The 22,480-nt window shown below is 39.9% G+C and overlaps 1 protein-coding gene across 1 annotated transcript in view; it reads left to right on the forward strand.

The window, feature by feature from the left end:
• The first annotated feature begins 3,844 nt into the window (after positions 1-3,844).
• The window catches only part of LOC126100760 (Golgi SNAP receptor complex member 1), a 55,597-nt gene continuing 36,961 nt past the window's right edge, over positions 3,845-22,480 (forward strand). The window contains exons 1-3 of the mRNA XM_049911381.1: positions 3,845-3,991; positions 4,562-4,667; positions 12,490-12,568. Of these exons, the coding sequence (XP_049767338.1) occupies positions 3,958-3,991; positions 4,562-4,667; positions 12,490-12,568 (219 nt within the window). The 5' untranslated portion in view covers positions 3,845-3,957. The remainder of the gene's footprint in view (positions 3,992-4,561; positions 4,668-12,489; positions 12,569-22,480) is intronic.

Genomic DNA, 22,480 nt, shown 5'->3' on the forward strand with positions numbered 1-22,480 from the left:
ATGATTTGTGTAGTAGAAGTTCAGAAGTGAAATTTTGCTTAAGTCCTGAAGTAGATGTTCTCAGACAAATTTAAAGATTTTAATATTCTTACTCTGTCAATGGCCATACCGCAGTGGTAACACCAGTTCCCATCAGATCACCAAAGTTACATGCTGTCGGGCTGGGCTCACACTTGGATGGGTGACCATCCTGTCTGCCGAGCGCTGTTGGCAAGCGAGGTGCACTCAGCCCTTGTGAGGCAAACTGAGGAGCTACTTGATTGAGAAGTAGCGGCTTTAGTCTCGGAAACTGACATACAGCCGGGAGAGCAGTATGCTGACCACAAGCCCCTTCATATCCGCATCCAGTGATGCCTCTGAGCTGAGGATGACACGGCGGCCGGTCAGTACCATTGGGCCTTCATGCCCTGTTCGGTAGGAGGAATATTCGACTCTCTTTGTGGCAATAAGTAAAGTGAAAGCGAGTAAATAAGTTTTGAATAAAGTAAAGATAAAAACCTTTGGTTGTAAATGAAATTCAGTAAAGCACAGAGACTTATAAAAAGAAATTTGCATCTGTGGCTCAGTAACACTGTTGCATAAAAATACACACCCTACTTTTGACATTTGAAAGATCATTTGTAAAGAGAAAGTTATAAACAAAGTGTCTTAATAAATTAAATGTGTATATTATGCTATCCGAATATTTAAGTATCTAATCTGTTGATAGTGGAAAATGCAAAAATAGAAGTCCCCTCTGGACAAATTTATTTTACCACATAGTGACGATTAAATATCCATGAACTTTCTAGATCAAAAGTATGTATGTATGTATGTGGGTGTAGTAGTTAAAAGTTTCCTGTGTCTTTCTCAGAACTGTACCCTGAAAATATACAAGGGCTATCCACAAACTACATTACGTTTTGGAATTAAAAATAAATAAAGTATTGGAAATTTTTTTTATTATATACAGATGAAAGGCACACTTAAATACTACTTTTCTACATAGTTGCCATTTAAATTAAGGCACTTATCGTAGCGATGGACGAGCTTGGAAATTCCTTCGTCGCAAAATTCGGCCGCCTGCGCCTTCAACCACGTGGTTACCTCTTCTTGAAACTGTGCGTCATCATTAAAACGCTGCATAGCCAACCACTTCTTCATTGCTGGGAATAAGTGAAAGTCGCTCAGTGCCAGGTCAGGACTGTACGGCGGATGAGGAAACAACTCCCACTTAAAAGATTAGAGAACTTCACGAGTGGCATTTGCCTTGTGGGCCCAGGCGTTGTCATGAATCAGCAAGATCTTTGAGCCCAACTTTCCCCTGCGCTTGATTTTTATTGCTCTTCTGAGGTTGTGCAGAGTTTGGCAATACCTTTGAGAGTTTATTGTAATGCCTCTTTCCAGGGAATTCACAAAAATCACACCTTTTCTGTCCCAAAAGACAGTCGCCATCACCTTTCTTGCCGACATTGTCTGCATGCATTTCTTGGGTTTTGGGGGGGAATTTGTGTGCCCCCACTGCACTGACTGCAATTTTGTCTCGCAGTTCACATGCTTAACTCATTTTTCATCACCAGTAATGATGCGATCGAGTAATGAGTCGCCATCTTTCTCGTAAGCGTCCAAAAACGTTAACGCTGTAGCCATTCGCTGATTTTTGTGAATCTCTGTCAAGATTTTTGGTATCCATCTTGCACAAAACTTGTGGTAACCAAGCTTTTCGGTAATGATTTCGTGCAACAAACTTCGTGAAATTGGTCGAAAACTCATAGAGAGTTCCGTTATTGTGAAATTACAGTTTTCACGGACCGCGGCATCGACTTTTTCGATAAGTTCGGCAGTCACTATGCTGGGTCTTCCACTTCGCTCTTCGTCGTGAACGTTAGTTCGGCCATTTTTAAATTTTATGACCCATTGACACACTCCACCTTCAGTGATTATGTTGTCCCCATACACTTCATGAAGCTGCCAATAGATTTCTATCGGTGTACAGTTTTTTGCAGTCAGAAACCTTATTACAGCACACACTTCACACTTCGCGGCATTTTCAATTAACGCTGACATTTCAGTCTGTCACAGTAGCTCAGCGGAGTACAGCACGAACCTCTCACTAGCACGGCAGGATGCCGACTGAACTGCGGAATACCATGACACCAAGATGGCCGCGCTAGCCCCGCCCCTAACGGACACAAACGAAAACGTAATGTACTTTGTGGATAGCCCTCATATTTATTTGTGAAATTAAGTTTGGGAACAGTAGGAAAATAGACCTAATTTACTTTTTCTGCTTTTCTGGAACTTAACCATTTCTTTGCCGAGATAGGTTGGTGACCACAAATCCATTAAACAGATCATTTAATGAACTTGGTACAGAAAGGTCGTAGATTCAGTATTATCCAATTTTACTGCATTTCTTTTCAACATCTAGGGAACTCTTAGGAAAAGGAACTAATAGTCTCATTTCCATATGCATTAGCCATACATCAGGTCAGATCCAGTAAAAGGGGTAGCATTATACAACACTTGTATACTATATGCACAATCCTCTGATAGTGTTATGCTATTCTCACAAGCCATCATTGCATGGTCCCTGTCAGGTTAAGGAGTGTTCATACTGACCGTTGCGGCATTTCAAGTCAGTTCAACTCACATGGTCTCAACTCGCATGACTGTTCTCAACTGCCTTTTTTTTCTCTTTTGCGGGAATTGTGATATTTTCAAGATGATTTTCAATTGTTTTTACACACAAAGTGTACATAAACAATACGATAGCTTATATATGTGGATGCTGCAGTACACATTTGTACAAAAACGACGATTATTGAACGTAGATGGTTTGCAGCTTGCAGAGATAACTTGTATATTAGAGAAAGAAGACTGATGTGCAAAACAAAGCAAGGAAAGAGTGTGGGTCCGAAAAATTTGATTATGTGGTGCAGAAGGGGTATTTCACACACTATACAAAGAGCTTGAGGAAGAGGAATCTACATTTTAATTCTTAGAAAGTTGAAGTATCAGTTTCTTTTTGTTTATCAATCTGCATGCAGAATTACTAAAAGAAACTCAGTATTATGAGCTGCCATTGAATCCCATAAAAAATTAGTTTCTTTAAGGTTAAATTTAGTTGCCAGTCAACTGCAAATTTTTGTACAATAGTTATATCTACCTAAATATCTTTTCCCTATAGGTTTAGTAGATCAAGTGCCTTATTTGCACTGACGTTAGCTAGTAAAACCACATAAATATTGACCACTGATGCTTGCAAAACTGTTACACACACAATTCGGAGAGCTGCTTAACAATCAATAGGCCAGCCACAGATACATATTTAAACAAACAACTTGCAGTGTCTAAAGGTTTCAGTGCATTTATTTTTTTAACACTAAAAATGCCTGACAATATAAAAATAAACTCCACCTACTAACTAGTCTTATTCTGTCGTTATTCATTATAAATTTTAACAAAAGAAGTAACGAAACGAAACAATTTATAGCAGATAGCAAATAACGAACAACAAACAACTGATGTCAACCATGAAAACCGCGACGAAACGAAATGTAGAGATCTGCCCATCGCCGTATATCGGGAAGAAATGTGCTTGTGGGTCACGTAATCAGCAACCGACGGACGAAACGTTGACGGCGCCGTGACGTGACCTGACATGACGGGATGGCCAGTGTGGATGCCGCCTTTTGAAATGCATTGAAGAATATTTTGAAGTGACGTGACGCGACGGCCAGTGTGTATTGACCTTGATCTGGTGGTGGGAGCATGCATAGTTTTTGTTGTCCGAGGAAAACGGCTTCTTTAATCGAAATAGATCGATATTCCAAAGATGTTTCCAACTTCATTACCAAGTGTGTTATAACTTTGCAGATACAAAGCTAAGTCGACTGACAGCTGAGAAGTGAAAAGCACGAAAAGTGCAAATTTAAGATATAAAGATGACAGCACAGTAAGATAAAAAGTGTGAAGATGGCAACGTCCGTCGGTATGGAAGGGTGGGAAGGTTAGAAAAAGAAAAGAAAAAAAATCTGCGTTGACTACATCGTTTTTTGTTGGATCACAAGCATGTTAACTCCCTTTAATGACAAACCGCTATGAAAGTTGCGTGCGGTTCTGTGCGTTTGTTATTGTCCACGTCATTGGGCGGTGACGATTTGCTAATGATTATGTGAATAATTCGGTCCTAATTTTTAAACCGATTTCGGATACAAAAGAAATATATGTTGTTATGTTATGACGTTCGAGCTTCAGTATGCGAAAATAGGCTTTCGGGAGTGGTAGCATTTTAGGGAACTGTACTGCGTTAACAACTGTTCCAAATTCTAACAATTACATACATCGCGATTTAGGATTGTATATAGAGAGAAAAAGATCGTGTATAAATGTGGATATCATATTTCTGTGTCTACTTTGTCAACTTTCTAGCCGCTTATAATATGACAATAACAGTATAAACATTAGCTTAGAAGGGCATAAAATGTATATTATGCACAAGATAACCTGCGTTATTTGTTTTTGTAGTGTGAAGTGACAGTCATTCTGAAGAATTTCCATGTTTCTTTCTATTTCTCAGATCTACGGAAACAAGCACGGCAGCTTGAAAATGAGATTGACCTCAAACTCGTTTCCTTCAGCAAGCTTGGAACAGGAGTTGGGGGCCATGGTTTCAAGTCTGAAAGGTACTGGCCAAACACAGTGTTGTATTTATTACTCTATAAATAGAGATAAACTACTCAGCATATCTCTGTTTGCTTTGTATCTGCACCAGTGCCAGTGCGGGATGGAAAAGGATAGGCCGTCGGAGTAATTCACAGCAGTTACAAAACTGAAAACTGTTGTTGGGGTGGGGGAAAAGGGATACATATGGACCGCCATGAGTTATTTTAATTTTTGTTTGTTGTATGTCAGGCAGATAGTTTTAGCAAGAAGTTGGATCATGATATGTGCATCAAGTTCTTAGAAGTTCACAATGAAGTATTATTATTATTATTATTATCATTATTATTATTCCATAACATCATGAGATCTGAAGTAAAAGTTAGATGAGCTGATTATGTAGTTAGAGGTTATGAGGAATTGGAAGAGATATATATCTTGTACCTGGCCAACATCACAGGAATAGAACACTATCATATTAGTGATTGTAAGCTGTGGTCTTCTATATGCAAAGTCTGTTTTTGGAAGCACTGCAAAATTTGTTATGGATGAACACAGATAAAAATATTGTAACAAGTAATCAGCTTCCATATCATTGTGCTTGCAACTTTTACTGGCAAATAGGCCTATACTCTATGGCCCAGAGATCATAGGAAAAAATTTAAGCTCTGTAAAGTTCTTCTTTGTTGTTGTCACTTGCCCGAAGAGATTCCATAAAATATTGATTGAGAAAGTAATCTGTAAACATTATCTGCTAAATCTCAATTTAGCAACAAATTTCCAGTCTGTGTGTGGTTATAAGAAAAGATTCAAAATTATGCAAGTTAACCCATACAGTGAGAAAAAGTGTTCACTAATTTGTTAATTTACTATCTTACCTTGACAGACAATTGGTAAGCAAAAAATAGGACTATGTAGCTCAGAGATATTGTCATGCAAAACAGACTTTGAATGATGTCAAGGTAAAGTTTTAGAATACGCACTGTGGAATGAAATGAAGTTTGTTAAGCGAGTACATGCTAAAGAACATTATTAGTTGAACATATTTTTCCCAAAAGCTACTGTTAATTCAGCAGATAACTAAAAATCTTAAAGTTCAGACAGAAAATGGAGATTTATCAAATTTCTAGCTTAAGTGTTGTGGTATATACATGCCGTACTCCAAAAATTGCCGCTATTCTTTTCAAAGTCAAAGAACTTCCAAGTGAGTCTTCCAGGGTCTCATTGTTTGATGGTAATCACTGTTTGTCATGCTGTTTGTGGCACCATATAGATATCACTGATTGTCATGTTGCTAGTGAATACTCCATTGCCGTGTAAGGTAATTTTTTTTTTGTCTGAACCTCCTCCAGTAGTGCTGCAGCTGTGCCTCGCAGTGCACTTATCTGCAGAACAGTCTTTGATTTGAATTACCTATTCTTGTTACTTCTGTAACCTTCAATAAAGACAAATTACAGCTGAGTACAGTACTGGAGGGGGGTGAAGGGGAGAGGGGGGAGGAAATTGCCTTCTATGATGGTGCATTATATGCCTTTGACTCCATAGCTTGTAAGATGCCTTGTATATAGTCAGTACCACGTCATGGGCCTTAAAAATTTTTACTAAAGGAGCTGCAAGTATGGTAACAGAAATATATGATTTTGAAACTGTCGGCAAAAGTTTTCCTATCCCGCAGACTTTTTTACACGGTGACATTTAAATCCAAAGATGGGCATCAGACTAAGTCCTTAATTAATTAATAATGTATGTTTGTGATTAATAATTTGAATTAAAGAAGATTAAAATTTTACTTATATTTGTAGAGGATGTATTGAAATCGAGGAGGACAGTTTGCCAGTTTGAAAGATGTCATAAAAATTATTTTTAAATGAAGGGTAACTTTTCAAGAACTACTGATTTTCTCATTTTTCCAAAAATAAGATAAAAAGAAAGAAAAAAGAAAAGGGGGCAGGGGCAAAAATGAGAGGCTGCTAATTAAGTAAAAAAAAAAAAAAAAAGACAAATTTAGAAAGTAGCATCAAAATACTATACTAGAGGCACTATGGAATTTCTGTTACAGAATTTAATGTTTCTTTCAAGAAACCGAAAGAGTACATAGTAAATATTTTAAACAGTGGTGTCCTCACCATAAATCATATTATCACTCCAAAACCACAAGAAAATCCAAATCCAAAGATAGGGTTGTCAATGAAGCACAACACTTAGAACTGAGAGCATGCTTTATTGACACCAGTGTACATCAAAACAGAACTTATCTCACAGATGGAACATTGAATGTTCCAGGAAGCTACTATTTATACAACCATTGAATATTCTACGTATATTAACATAAAATATTTCAAGAACCTTACAGAAATGTTAAATAGGATATAAATAATTGCTGGTGGCAGAGTGTGAATAGGCACAGTCATTATCAAACAACTTTCCTCGGAATGTATGCATACTACCAGCGATTCACAAAGGACATCTGTAACAATGCGTGTCCCTGCATCTCAGCTGATGACTATAACCCAACTCGTTAATGATGGTGGGATAACAACATTTTCAACAGCCAACAACCACCCTGAGTAGTCTTTTTGATGCATGCTTGTTAGAATAGTTTTGTCGATTTGTATGTCTGATCTTACATAATCTATGATTGCTTGTGATGCCTGCAAGAATTCTCATCAGAGAATAATATCTTGATTGCATTCTGTTAAAACTACAGAATTGAAAAGCTGTGTTGTGTCATTGATAGTTATTCACACAATGTCGATCCTGTCACCTCAACTTATGAGTATTTCCCATGTGTGACCTTCAGCACAATCACTTTTGTATGACAGAACTTAGTTTCTTTACTGGTGACAGTAACATTCAACACCACCAAAAAAGAATCCAGAGCCATCTAGTGCCAGACTGATTGGCCATCGATGATGATGCTGAAGAGATTTCCAGTCATCTTGGTAACTGTTATCCATGGAGTATTCCCATCTGTTGTGGCCTCACCTCCAGATTGTTGCCTTACTTAGTTTTCCTCAATTCAGCGGCTAGGCAAGTAGCTGATACCTCCATACAGCAACAGGAAAAGGCTGTACTGTGTTGTTGGAGAGTGACCTTGTCCAGGATATGGCAATAAGCTTCTGCCCACAGGTCAACTGTAATCATCTGCAGATAGCTGGTGTGAATAAAATTGTGACAGTTGATGTGTGGCAGTGTAATATTCGTGGAACACTTGTCTTCTCTCTCTGCAGTAGCATATAATGTACTGGGCATCCACAGTGAAAACATACTGGCATGTTGTCCTTCGTACTCCTAATATCTGTTTTTCTATGGAACTTTTACTTTGTGTAGGAGTTGGTTGTCCCTGTGTTGGTTGGATGTTGGATGGTTGTTTGACAGCAGCGGCAGAAGACCAAATGGAGAGGTCCATCATTCAGGGTGCATTCAACTGATGGTGCAGATTGGTACCAGATGTTAATAACCTCATCCTCAATGTCGTCCATTACCTCCTGATGTATGGAATTGATGTTCGCGGCTTAGGAGTCAAGGATCTCACAATTACTGTTTAACTGTTCTTGGAGAAAGTCATGCAAGAGCGGATCAAAAAATGCCAAATAAAGATAAATATTGGAAAAAAAATCAATCTTAATAGCACAGCATTCATAGACGATCTTGCATTACTAGCAAATAATGTGATAGAGCCCAAAATTTAAATAAAAGTAATTGAAAAAAATACTGGTAAAAACTGGACCACAAATTTTGTTTAAAGAAGAAAAGCAAATTGTGAAAACCTTGAAGATTGAAACAACTACTATTTCACTGGACAATTCAGTACGAGAAAGCCTTGGCTGAAAGCAGAACAACTAAACTGAAAGAAGCTCAATGAACACCACTTAATAAATTCCTAATTCAATAATTATGACACTGGGAGGCATTAAATATAACAACACATCAAACTGAAAACATGGATCAAAAGACAGCTTTGAGGAACAGAGAATGAGACATGAGCTGAAAACATTTAAACAAAACCAGTACATCATAACTGATGAAGAAAGGTCAGCCAAGTCAAATTCGAGAGCAGAATAGGAAGCTGGGAAGTTGAAAAGTCAAATCCCTGCTTGGAAGACTTAATTTTATATGGATGGATTCAAGTGCTCCAGTGTGAGCATATAGTATTTAAAAAAGGGGGGGGGGCAAGACGAGTCACCCCAAAATTAATCCCAATTTAATGAAGGTGGTCGTTGATTAGACAGTTGAACGTGAATGTGCCAAAGAGCCATTTGCAACACACACCACCATTCACCCACCACAGGCAACAAACTGCAACATTAGAGGCAGAGCCATAAGTGAAACAACTAGCACCGCGTACCAATAGGCATGGGTTCATTGCATTGCCCCCTCTGTAGCAATGACCATGATGACGTTGATGAGACACGTAAACAGACGTAGCTGAACAGTCTGCAATGAGTATACCCAGTATCAAGTTTCCGAGCATGCATTACAGAAAAACTCACCTAAAACCTAAGTGCTTGTTACAGCATGTGGGCCATCCAGATTCTCTGGTGACAGATTTCGTGATTTTCAGAGATGAAACTTTCACATAAACAAATCCCTTCATTCTCTGTCTGTCATTCTTTCTTTCTTTATTCTTTCTGTCCTTGCCTTTCTACTGCTCAACCTCCATCCTGCTCTTTTTGTTTCTCCAACAGTGCCATATCGTGGTCCTGTCTTTGTTGTCTGTGACTCTTGAACAATATCCACAATAACATAAAATGTCTGAGCACAAAAGCATGTTGTGAAATTAATTTCTGTTTGCTTGTGTCCACAATGCTGAAGTGTATAAGAAAATACAAAATTTAGACCTGGACTGTTACAGGATGTGTTCATCTACTTTCATTATTTTGGATTCCCAAGTAATAACACCTCACTATGAAGTCTGTCAGAGCATATTCATTCCTCTTAAGAGGTCATTGTTGAAATGAGGGTGATGTCCTCTTAAGAGAAATGATTTGCATAGATGCAAATCATAGTCAGGTGTTATGTGGAATTGGCAGAATAGCCAGAATCATAATTGTGGATAAATGTATTTAGCCAACTAGCAGTCGAGCCCAAAAACTTCATTTTTAACATAACATATTTTAAATCTAAAACAAAACTGTTTCCTATGGACAAGTCCTATTACACAAAAAATATTGCTTAGATACTGATCGTAGAATGAGAAATTAAAAGAAACAACATACTCACTCTTATTGTTAAATTTAAATGTTATAATTCTTCAATTTCTCCCTGTGTATTAGTTGGAGTCTCCACAAGTATTATTATGTTAATGTCATCCTTTTTTTACTTTAAAAGTTTGTCTGGCTCTACAGATCTGAGGCTCATACAACACTTCATGCAGGTGTGATAGTACAAATCAGCCAGAAGATGTATAACATTGGAGACTGATGCAAGGAACTACATATTGTCTGTCGTTATTGAGCTCACCATTGACAATGAACGTTTGCAGGATATGGTATGAAGGTGCCCACTCTGACTGACATGTTGTTGGAATATGTCGTCGAGGCAATGGGCAAAATTTGCATGTTTGACAGTGTTATCTCAGACAAGGATTTTCAGTGAAGCAAGGCATTGGATCAAGAGCGAGAGCACTAAAGGCATAATGTTCACAATATTCCTCTCTTAACAAATAAAATGTCACGAAGTTCTCTACTTGAATCCATTCTGAGATTTTAAGATTGCTTCAGTTGAAACTAAAAGTAAGCAAGCTATATGCATGCCTGTGGATAACAATTGCAATCTCTCACTGTGATGTGAAATGAGTCAGCTTTTCTCAGTGTAAAATTTGGTAATATACTGTCCATTCATGATTCTCTTGCACTCTTTGTACAGTCAGATCCCCCCCCCCCCCCCTCTCTCTCTCTCTCTCTCTCTCTCTCTCTCTCTCTCTCTCTCTCTCTCTCTCTCTCTCTCTCTCTCTCTCCCCCCCCCTCTCTCTCATGCCTGATTAGTTATATCTATATCTGTTAACACCAATACTATGATGTTCATGTTGTTATCCAGATACTGAGGAAACTTGAAAACAGGTTACTGTATGAATGATCAACTCAATAATTTTTACATCTTCATGATTACTCTGCAGTTCACAAATAAGTGCCTGACCAAGGGCTCGTCAAACTATCTTCAAGCTATTTCTCTAATGTTCCATTCTTGAACAGCACGCTGCAAAAACAAACACTTAAATCTTTCTGTGCGAGCTCTGATTTTATTATGACGATCATTTCTCCTTATGTAGGTGGGCACCAACAAAATATTTTCACACTCTTGAGGACAAATTTGGTGATTGAAATTTCATGAGAAGATCCTGGCACAATGAAAATTGTCTTTGCTTTAGTGATTGCCACCCCAATTAATGTATCGTATCTGTGGCTCTTTCTCCCCCATTTTGTGATAATACAAAATGAACTGTGCTTCATTGAACACTTTTGATGTCCTCCATCAATACTGTCTGCTAAGGGTCCCACATCATGCAGCGTATTCCAGAAGAGGGTAGACAAGTGTAGTGCAGGCAATCTTTTTAGTAGACCTGTTTCATTTTCTAACATTTTGTCAATAAATCACAGCCTTTGGATTGCTTTCCCCACAACATTATCTTTGTGATCATTCCTATTTAAGTTAATAATTGTAATCCCTAAGCACTTAGTTGAATTTACAGCCTTTAAGTTTGTGTGATTTATCTTGTAACCAAAATTTAGTGGATTCCTTTTAGTACTCATGTGGATGTCTTAGCACTTTTCAGTATTTAGAGTCAATTGCCTTTTTTTGCATCATACAGATATCTTGTTTACCTTATTTTGCAAATTGTTTTGATCATGTGATGACTTTACAAGATAGTAAACAACAGTGTCATCTGCAAACAATCTAAGAGGGCTGCTCAGATTGTCTCCTAAATCATTTATGTAGATTGGGAACAGCAGAGGACCTATAACACTTCCTTAGTGAATGCCAGATATTACTTCTTTTTTACTCTATTACTTTCCATTAGATACCACAAACTGTGATGTTTCTGACAGAAAATCATGAATCCAGTCCCATAACAGAGACTGGTGCACAATTTGATTAGTAGTCGCTTGTGAGGAATGGTGCTGACAGCCTTCTGGAAATTAAAAAAATATGGGGTCAATTTGACATCCTATGTCTATATCATTCAATACTTCATGAGAATGAAGATTTAGTCCTGTTTCAAAAGAATGATATTTTCTGAATCCATGTTGACTATATGTCGATAACTCTTTTTCTTTGAGGTAATTCATAATGTTCAAACACAGTACATGTTCCAAAATCCTACTGCAGATTGACATGAATGATACTGGTCCTTAATTCAGTGTATTATTTGTATTTCCTTTCTTGAGTATTGGTGTGACTTGTGCAACTTTCCAGTCTTTAGTTATGGATCTTTTGATCAGCGAGCTAAGTATGGAGCTATCGTGTCAGCGTACGCTGAGAAGAACCTGACTCATATACAGTCTGGACCAGAGGCATTGTCTTTCTTAAGTGATTTAAGTTGCCTCGCTACACTGAGGATATCTACTTCTAAGTTACTCATGTTGGCAGCTGTTCTTGATTCTAATTCAGGAGTATTTACTTTCTCTTATGTCATAAAGGATTTTTGGGAAAGTGTGTTTAGTAACTGTGCTTTAGTGATACTGTCATCCGTAACAACACCATAAGTTAAGAAGAAACTGAATTTTAGTTTTGAAAGAATTTTCCTATTTCCTTCTTCAATTTCATGGAAGAACCTGTCACTCAAATTACTTTTAATTTGATAATGTGGAAATACTCAAATTTTAATTTCATATTTTGTTTCAGCATGGATACTGTACCACTTCTCAGTGGGGAGCATGTTTTCGAGACGATGGCCCTTGAGATAGAGCAACTATTAAACAAGGTTAGTAACATACAAAATTATCCATTGCTCAAGACACATTCTGAATGACGGGTACAAGTTTATGAAATAGGTGGAAACATTTGGAAATGTGAAATCACTCATGTTTCATGTACCCATTATAACACTTAATTCTAAATCTGATTAGACAGACCAAATAAACAAAAAATTATCATGGAGACAGCTACTTTGAAGAGGAAAAACCATTGTTGCCATCTCATTTGCACTAATTATATTTCAGCCACTTGAAAGAATATCTGTGACACACAGCAGACACACAGCAGCTATGTTGCCAATGCTACTATGCAGCTGTTTATTTTTACACTGTGTTGGTCGCATATTGGCGGACTAAGCACAACATTGAGTTGAAGGGTGACAACACAGGACTATCACTAAAGCAATGTTTACAAATTCCAGAGGTCAGATTTGTGCTTGTGTCCCCGTCCATACAATGTGCCCCACTTGAGTGGAGCGTCAGGGATGTTCCTCCATTGGCCTGACTGTAGCTATTGTAACTAGTGCTCGCTTGATATCAAAGTGGCTATGCCAATAATAATCACCAGAAAATAGTTATTTGCATGCTGTAAAAATGACCTGTTTACAGTGAGTATTATTACTTGGTCTTGCTGCCAACACCAGTCCTCAATCCTTGTATGTAGGTTATCTGAGAGTGATAACTAAGATTAGTTTTTAATTTTCCTTTTTTTTAAAATTTACAATTATTCCCAGTTCCTCGCATTGTGCTTGGCAGCAACTTGAATACTTCAGCACCAGAATACAGAACTGTCTGCCCAGAGGACATCTGACTTTCATGAGTACATTTGTGGCGAGCATGAGCCCTGCACCATTGCAGTACACCTTCTGCAATTCCGGCTTCTTATTACATTTTCTCGCTCACCCTTTGTCCACTCCACTGGTGACAGCTTGGCTCTCACGAAAGGCATATCCTGGCTTATTTTCATGACCCCTTGCATTACTTTCTACCTTTCTTAAATTTATTTTATCTATGGAGTGCAAATTGTGCTTTCTATTTTGGTGCAACCAATCTGAAACCCTGTTCTGGTCTCACTACCTGCCATAACAAAACCTAATGCTATAGCCAATTCATTGTAGGGGGGGATCACCGTGTACAAGGGAGACACTGAAAATTTTAGAATGTCGTGATTCTAAAAGCAAATAAGGTATTTTATATTTGATGGTTACTTTTTGATGTTTGGAGAATTGTCTGTCATGTAGTTTGTTTAGTTTGTTCTAATAGTTTATCATTATCTAAAGAGTTTTTGTGCACCAAAAATGAATTTAACAAGAGGACATACCCAGTTTATGATTTATTTAAAAATTCAAATCTTCATTAGCATCCAAACAATTTGAATATAGCATCTAAACAATCTGAATATCAGCTTAGAATTGCATTTTTGAAGAAGCCTGATGCAAGACAAAAATTTATAACTGGTATGGCAAACTCAAATAGCTTTTATTTTTTATTTTTTTAGTGATGAATTTGTGAAGATGCCGAAGAACTGCAGGCAGTGATGAAAATATACACTGGAACGTTAATAAGGGGCTCTAGGCATATGTATGTCTTTGTAACACTGAAGCATAATACTCGGTCAATGTGCTTGTACTCTTGGTTATCCATTCTTTCTTGCAAATGGGACAATTGCCACAGGTGGGTTCACTGGGACATCAAGATGACATATGTTGTGAGGGTTCAGCAGGATAAAATTATATGCCGTCTGGTCCTGCAGAACACTTGTCCATTTTATTTCTTCTAACTTCAGATGTACTTATGTTACTCAGGCTTACTTCATTGATTAAATGGGAATTTCAATATAACAAACAGATTTATTGGCATGCTTACAGACATAGATCTTTTCAACTTACAGGATCACAAACAACTGATTTTCTCTCCTACCCAAAGAGAGACACTTTTTTCTTATGCAACACAGTTCTGCTAGAAGTATTCCATGGAACAACATACAGTGTTGGGGTCTCTGCTACACCTGTGCTGATGTCAGAGCATCTGCTGCTGCATTCACAATGCCACACAAAGCCCAATGAGTACCTCAAACTGAAGTTATGAAACACACTGTAGGAATTTAACCTTATACATGTTACCTAAATAAATCATTGATATCCAGATTAGATTAGATTACATTGATCATGAATACGATATTTCGTAATGATGTGGAACGAGTCAAATTTTCCAATACATGACATAATTAAGTTAATTTAACAACATACTTAAGTTAATATAACAACTTTTTCATTTTTTGTGTTTTTTTATTTTTATTTTTTTAATATTTTTTTAAATTTATATCTAAAAATTCCTCTATGGAGTAGAAGGAGTTGTCATTCAGAATTTCTTTTAATTTCTTCTTAAATACTTGTTGGTTATCTGTCAGACTTTTGATACTATTTGGTAAGTGACCAAAGACTTTAGTGCCAGTATAATTCACCCCTTTCTGTGCCAAAGTTAGATTTAATCTTGAATAGTGAAGATCATCCTTTCTCCTAGTATTGTAGTTATGCACACTGCTATTACTTTTGAATTGGGTTTGGTTGTTAATAACAAATTTCATAACAGAGTATATATACTGAGAAGCTACTGTGAATATCCCTAGATCCTTAAATAAATGTCTGCAGGATGATCTTGGGTAGACTCCAGCTATTATTCTGATTACATGCTTTTGTGCAATAAATACTTTATTCCTCAGTGATGAATTACCCCAAAATATGATGCCATATGAAAGCAACGAGTGAAAATAGGCGTAGTAAGCTAATTTACTAAGATGTTTATCACCAAAATTTGCAATGACCCTTATTGCATAGGTAGCTGAACTCAAACGTTTCAGCAGATCATCAATGTGTTTCTTCCAATTTAATCTCTCATCAATGGACACACCTAAAAATTTGGAATATTCTACCTTAGCTATATGCTTCTGATTAAGGTCTATATTTATTAATGGCGTCATACCATTCACTGTACGGAACTGTATGTGCTGTGTCTTATCAAAATTCAGTGAGAGTCCGTTTACAAGGAACCACTTAGTAATTTTCTGAAAGACAGTATTGACAATTTCATCAGTTAATTCTTGTTTGTCAGGTGTGATTACTATACTTGTATCATCAGCAAAGAGAACTAACTTTGCCTCTTCATGAATATAGAATGGCAAGTCACTAGTATATATTAAGAACAACAAAGGACCCAAGACTGATCCTTGTGGAACCCCATTCTTGATAGTTCCCCAGTTTGAGGAATGTGCTGATCTTTGCATATTATGAGAACTACTTATTTCAACTTTCTGCACTCTTCCAGTTAGGTACGAATTAAACCATTTGTGCACTGTCCCACTCATGCCGCAATACTTGAGCTTGTCTAGCAGAATTTCATGATTTACACAATCAAAAGCCTTTGAGAGATCACAAAAAATCCCAATGGGTGGTGTTCGGTTATTCAGATCATTCAAAATTTGATTGGTGAAAGCATGTATGGCATTTTCTGTTGAAAAACCTTTCTGGAAACCAAACTGACATTTTGTTAGTACTTCATTGTTACAGATATGTGAAGCTACTCTTGAATACATTACTTTCTCAAAAATTTTGGATAAAGCTGTTAGAAGGGAGATTGGATGGTAATTGTTGACATCAGATCTATCCCCCTTTTTATGCAAAGGTATAACAATAGCAAAATCAAGACCTTATTTAATGGTTATTCATATTATCAAACATACAATCTACAATATTTACTGTTTCATTTGTAATGCCAAGAGTACAGAAATTTTATGCAGAGAGTACAGAAATTTTAAATCAAAGATGAAATTGGTGGGAATCTTCTCAAACTAAAACGTCAAAATTTCTGCACCCCTTAAATGTCCAAAATGGAGGCATTTAACGCACTTTGTAGGTGGAGATATGTAGGGCCTAACATCACAGTGCTAAACCAAGATTTTCTCTTTCTCTGAGAGTGTAGCCCCCCTCGTATACTAGAATAAATGCTCGTGTATCAAGTCTGCTATACTTCAGACCCTTCCAAGTAAATGGAGGAATTGTACCCCTTGCAGTTGTAGTTTGTTACGTATTTTTTCATCCACTTTTAATATCCAGTCCCATAGAAAGACATGACTTGTGTTTTGTTTAAACCCCTACGGGGAGTAAAAGAAACTGGAATATCGCCCAAAGACGTACACAGAAGTAAGACTTGGGACAGAGATGAGCCTACTGTCTTGATTAGGAGAGAGCCGCTGTGTGTCTTTTGCAAAAGGCAACTACTCCTTGTGTGTGGAGAGTTTACAGTGCCAACACCAACAGTGTGATCCCTGCATTTTGAGCAGCTACTACTGTACAGGTACAAAAATGGCACGGTAAATTTTTTGATCATCAGATAAGAATTAATTTTAAAAATTAAATGATTTTATTCATTTTTGAAATATTTCCCTTTAACAACAATATATTTTTACTTTAGACGAAACCAGGCCCTAGGTCAGTGATGCCATTCTTCTTGAGGCACTTCAGAAACAAGATTTTTTTAATGTTCCTGCTTCATCTGAAGAAAAAGTGATTCCACATATTTTATCTTTAGTTTTTGAGAACAAAAAGCAACCGTAAGATGTCAAGTCAGGGCTGTGCGGTGGAGTGCCAAGGGCACTGACATTTAGAACACAAAGACAATCAGTTGTTGGTTTTGCTGCATGCGATGATTTAAAACTGTTTTTCCTTTTGGGCATTTTTCATAAACTTTTTCCAAAAAATTTGTGGTAGACAGGCATTTGTGTACCAATTGGCAGTATCTCCTAAGGTTATGGTAGCAATATGGCCCATTTTAGGGGAAAAAATAATGATCATCTTCTTACCCACACTGTTAATTCATCTTATTTTCGTAGCCTTAGGTGTGATTCAAAAGACGCTTTGAGCCGACTGACTTTTCTTTTCAAGATCATAACAATAAATCCAATATTCATGATCAGTCATGATGTGATTCTTGAGTTTCTCCTGGCTTATTTGATAATCAAAATATCCACGGGTGTACTGCCGGTCTAGAGTGTCCAGTGGGCACAATATTTCAGCGATCATACATGTCACCATCATCAGGTGAACTGACGGACTGAGCTCCTGTGAATGTGCCAGCACGGAGATCCATATGCTATGGCTGCTCGGAGGGAGCTGGGTTCGGACGCGGTGGCGGCCAATTTAAATACCCTCTGCCCACGGCGCGATCCCTCCGCTGTCTGCGCCCTGCACCACGGCCGCGCAGTGGAACAGATTGCAACGGCGTCTGAGATGACGTCGGAGTGATGGCTCTGTCCGCCGTGGTCGTCACAACTATACGTTTGCTCGATATACTGTTGATTAACCCAATCGCTGGTTCCCAAGCCTTGCTAAGATTATAGCCACAGTCACGGTTTATGAGGTCGTCATTGGTGCCAATTTCGATGGCCTCTCTAACAACGCTGTCCCAGTATCTCGATGTCTGTACCAGAATCCTCGTGCTTCCATACTCCGTACCGTACCGCCGACTTGCTCGGATACATCAGTTGAGTGTGCCTCTGGTGTTTACAACATCGATCCTCGACAGTACGCATCGTCTGACCAATATACGACTTGCCACATTGACACGGAATCTGGTACACGCAGGCCTTCCTCAAACCAAGGTCATTTTTGGTGCTCCCCACCATTGCATGAGTTTTATTCGGAGGACAAAACACAGTTCTGCCCTGGTGTTTCTTCAAAATGTGGGCGTTTATTCCCGAGAGTGTGCCTGTATCTGGAATAAACGCAGTGCCTACCTCCTCACTCATGATTTCATCCATCTCCTCAGGTTGTGCTGTAGTGGTCGGGCAGAGCGCACGTTGAATCTGCCACTCTGAGTACCCCCCCCCCCCCCCCCCCCTCCCCCCGACCGTTTGTGTCAATTTTTGGCGACGAAAGGAGTTTCTTCCGCCCTCCTTACATCTAGGTCCTGTCAACCTTCCGTTTTCAGACGTCGCTAAATTCTTGGGTCTTATGTTTGACAGAAAACTGTGCTGGTCCTCCCATGTTTCCTATCTTTCGGCTCGCTGTCTGCGATCGCTTAACACCCTCCGTGTCCTGAATGGTACCTCCTGGGGAGCGGACCGAGTGGTCCTTCTCCGCCTCTATCGCGCCTTAGTGCGCTCGAAATTGGATTATGGAAGCATAGTCTACTGCTCTGCTCGGCCGTCTATTCTTCGGCGTCTCGACTCTATCCACCACCGTGGATTACGTTTAGTGTCTGGAGCTTTTTACACTAGACCTGTGGAAAGCCTTTATGCTGAGACTGCTGAACCTCCGCTGTCCAATCGGCGAGCAGTCCTCCTGAGTCGTTATGCTAGCCATCTGTCTTCCATGCCTGCTAATCCAGCCCATGACCTTTTTTTCGACGCCTCCTTTGATGTAGGGTATGCAGGCCGCTCCTCCTCCCTACTACCCCCGGGAGTCCGCTTCCGTCAACTGCTCAATTCTCTTTCCTGCCGCCTTCCTAAAACCTTCGTGACAACTTGGGGTACAGCACCGCCTTGGCTCCGTCCCCGGATTTGCCTGCTCCGTGACCTTTGTCAATTTCCCAAGGATGGTACCCCTACACTTGTTTATCGTCGGGCATTTGCTGCTCTATGTGCAGAAATGACGGACGCCACATTTATGTACACCGACGGCTCGAAAACATCGTTAGGTGTAGGGAGTGCCTATATTGTTGGCGACACCCCAAATCGCTTTCGGCTTCCCGACCAGTGTTCGGTTTATACTGCGGAGCTTTACGCTGTTCTCCAGGCTGTCCACTACATCCGCCGCCATCAGCGGATACAGTACGTTATCTGCTCAGACTCTCTCAGCTCTCTCCTCAGTCTCCAAACTCTTTACCCTGTGCACCCTCTGGTCCACCGGATTCAGGACTGTCTGCGCTTGCTCCACCTGGGGGGCGTCTCGGTGGCGTTCCTCTGGCTCCCGGGACACGCTGGTATCGTTGGGAATGATGCGGCCGATATAGCGGCCAAGGCTGCAGTCTCTCTTCCTCGGCCAGCTATTCAGTCGTTTCCCTTCACCGATCTACGGAGCGGTTTATGTCGCAAAGTTGCTCATTTATGGCATGCGCATTGGTCAACACTTCCCCGTAATAAATTATGCGAAGTGAAAGCCCTTCCTTGCGCTTGGACCTCTTCCTCCCAAACGCGTCGTCGGGAGGAGGTAATTTTAGCTAGACTCCGGATAGGGCACTGTCTTTTTAGCCATCGACATCTTTTAAGCGGCGATCCTCCCCCACTCTGTCCCCACTGCTCTCAGCTGTGGACGGTCAGACACCTTTTAATTGAATGCCCCTATTTTAATCCGTTACGCTCCCGTCTACAGCTATCACCTGATCTATCGTCGATTTTAGCAGATGACACGCGCTCAGCCGACCGCGTTCTCCAGTGTATTAGTGACAGTGAAATGACGTCAGTCATTTGAAGCTTTTTTTGGTGACAACCACTCCCTTTCTGTAGTGGATTTTTAAGTATTCCTTCTACATTTAGTTTCTCCAATTTTATGACTTTGTTCCCACTGCTGCTGGTTTTCAATTTCGGTTTTTTACTGTCTTAAGTCATGGGCCAAAAAAAAAAAAAAAAAAAAAAAAAAACTCTGAGTACCCATTTTTTCGAAATACAGTTCTGAGATGTTCCAATTCCTGGGGTAGACTCTCTGCATCGGAGATAGTGCGTGCCCTACGTACTAGAGTTTTAAGTACCCCATTCCTCTGTGAAGGGTGGTGGAAGCTGTCTGCGTGCAAATACAGATCAGTGTGCGTTGTCTTCCGATTCACCCCACGACCTAGGGTGCCGTCAGCCCTTCTCTTGACCAAGACGTCAAGAAAAGGTAATTTACCCTCCGTTTCAGTCTCCATAGTGAATTTGATGTTGCAGTATATGGAGTTTAGATGTGTAAGGAAGTCAAGGACTTTATCCAAACCATGTGGCCAGATGACGAACATGTCGTCCACGTAACGGAAAAAGCAAGTAGGTTTCCATTCGGATGACGACAGGGCTTCCTCCTCGAAGTTCTCCGTGTACAAATTCGCTACCACTGGTGAGAGTGGGCTACCCATGGTAACTCCCTCCGTTTGTTCGTAGTGTTCTCCATTAAAAAGAAAATACGTGGAAGTCAAGACATGCCTAAAAAGTTCAGTGGTCTTCTCATCAAACTTCTGACTAATCAATTCTAGTGACTCTCGCAGGGGTACCCTCATAAACAAGGAGACGACGTCAAAACTAACCACGATATCTGACTCATCCAACCTGAAGCTATCAAGGCGTTTAACAAAATCCACGAAATTACGGATGTGATGAGGGTATTTACCCACATAAGGACTTAATATTCCTCGTGATCTGAGGTAGCGCTCTGAAATTGTTGTCTTACCGGCTGACAAAGGCAATGCTACAGTTGTTCTCTCCCATAAGGACTACACTGATAAGATGCAGAGCCTGCTAAATGACGATTCCTACCGGAAGATCAGCGTTGACCCTACAAAGAAGGTGGAGAACAAGACGAGGTCGCTTCTCAAGGATGCAGATTTACCGGAGGGTGACGCTAAGAAATTGTTTCCCCAAAGTCCGGTACCGCGTAGACTATATGGACTCCCGGAGGTTCACAAAGAGGGGGTACCATTACGCCTCATTGTCAGCAACATCAGGGCACCTGCATATTTGTTGGCCAAATACCTGACGGGAATATTAAGTCCTTACGTGGGTAAATGCCCTCATCACATCCGTAATTCTGTGGATTTTGTTAAACGCCTTGATAGCTTCAGGTTGGATGAGTCAGATATCGTGGTTAGTTTTGACGTCGTTTCCTTGTTTACGAGGGTAACCCTGCGAGAGTCACTAGTACTGATTAGTCAGAAGTTTGACAAGAAGTCCACTGAACTTTTTAGGCATGTCTTGACTTCCACGTATTTTCTTTTTAATGAAGAATACTACGAACAAACGGAGGGAGTTGCCATGGGTAGCCCACTCCCACCGGTGGTAGCGAATTTGTACGTGGAAAACTTCGAGGAGGAAGCCCTGTCGTCATCCGAATGGAAACCTACTTGCTTTTTCCGTTACGTGGACAACACGTTCGTCATCTGGCCACATCGTTTGATAAAGTCCTTGACTTCCTTACACATCTAAACTCCATACACCGCAACATCAAATTCACTATGGAGACTGAAACGGAGGGTAAATTACCTTTTCTTGACGTCTTGGTCAAGAGAAGGGCTGACGGCACCCTAGGTCGTGGGGTGTATCGGAAGACGACGCACACTGATCTGTATTTGCACGCAGACAGCTGCCACCACCCTTCACAGAGGAATGGGGTACTTAAAACTCTAGTACATAGGGCGCGCTCTATCTCTGACTCAGAGAGTCTACCCCAGGAATTGGACAAGCTGAGAACTGTATTTTAAAGAAATGGGTACTCAGAGTGGCAGATTCAACGTGCACTCCGCCCAACCACTACAGCACAACCTGTGGAGATGGATGAAATCACGAGTGAGGAGGTAGGCACTGCGTTTATTCCATGTACAGGCGCACTCTCGGGAATAAACGCCCGCATTTTGAAGGAACACAGGGGCGGAACTGTGTTTTGTCCCGAATAAAACTCATGCAATCGTGGGGAGTGCCAAAAATGACCTCAGTTTGAGGAAGGCCTGCATGTACCAGATTCCGTGTCAATGTGGCAAGTCATATATTAGTCAGACGATGCATACTGTCGAGGATCGATGCCGTGAACACCAGAGCAAGTCGGTGGTCGCTGTACATTGTTTGTCGGAAAATCACGCTATGGAGTATGAACGCATGAGGATTCTGGTACAGACGTCGAGATACTGGGACAGCGTTGTTAGAGAGGCCATCGAAATTCTCACCTATGACGACCTCGTAAACCGTG

This window comes from Schistocerca cancellata, chromosome 9 (assembly GCF_023864275.1).
Source record: "Schistocerca cancellata isolate TAMUIC-IGC-003103 chromosome 9, iqSchCanc2.1, whole genome shotgun sequence".
NCBI classification, from domain to species: Eukaryota; Metazoa; Arthropoda; class Insecta; order Orthoptera; family Acrididae; genus Schistocerca; species Schistocerca cancellata.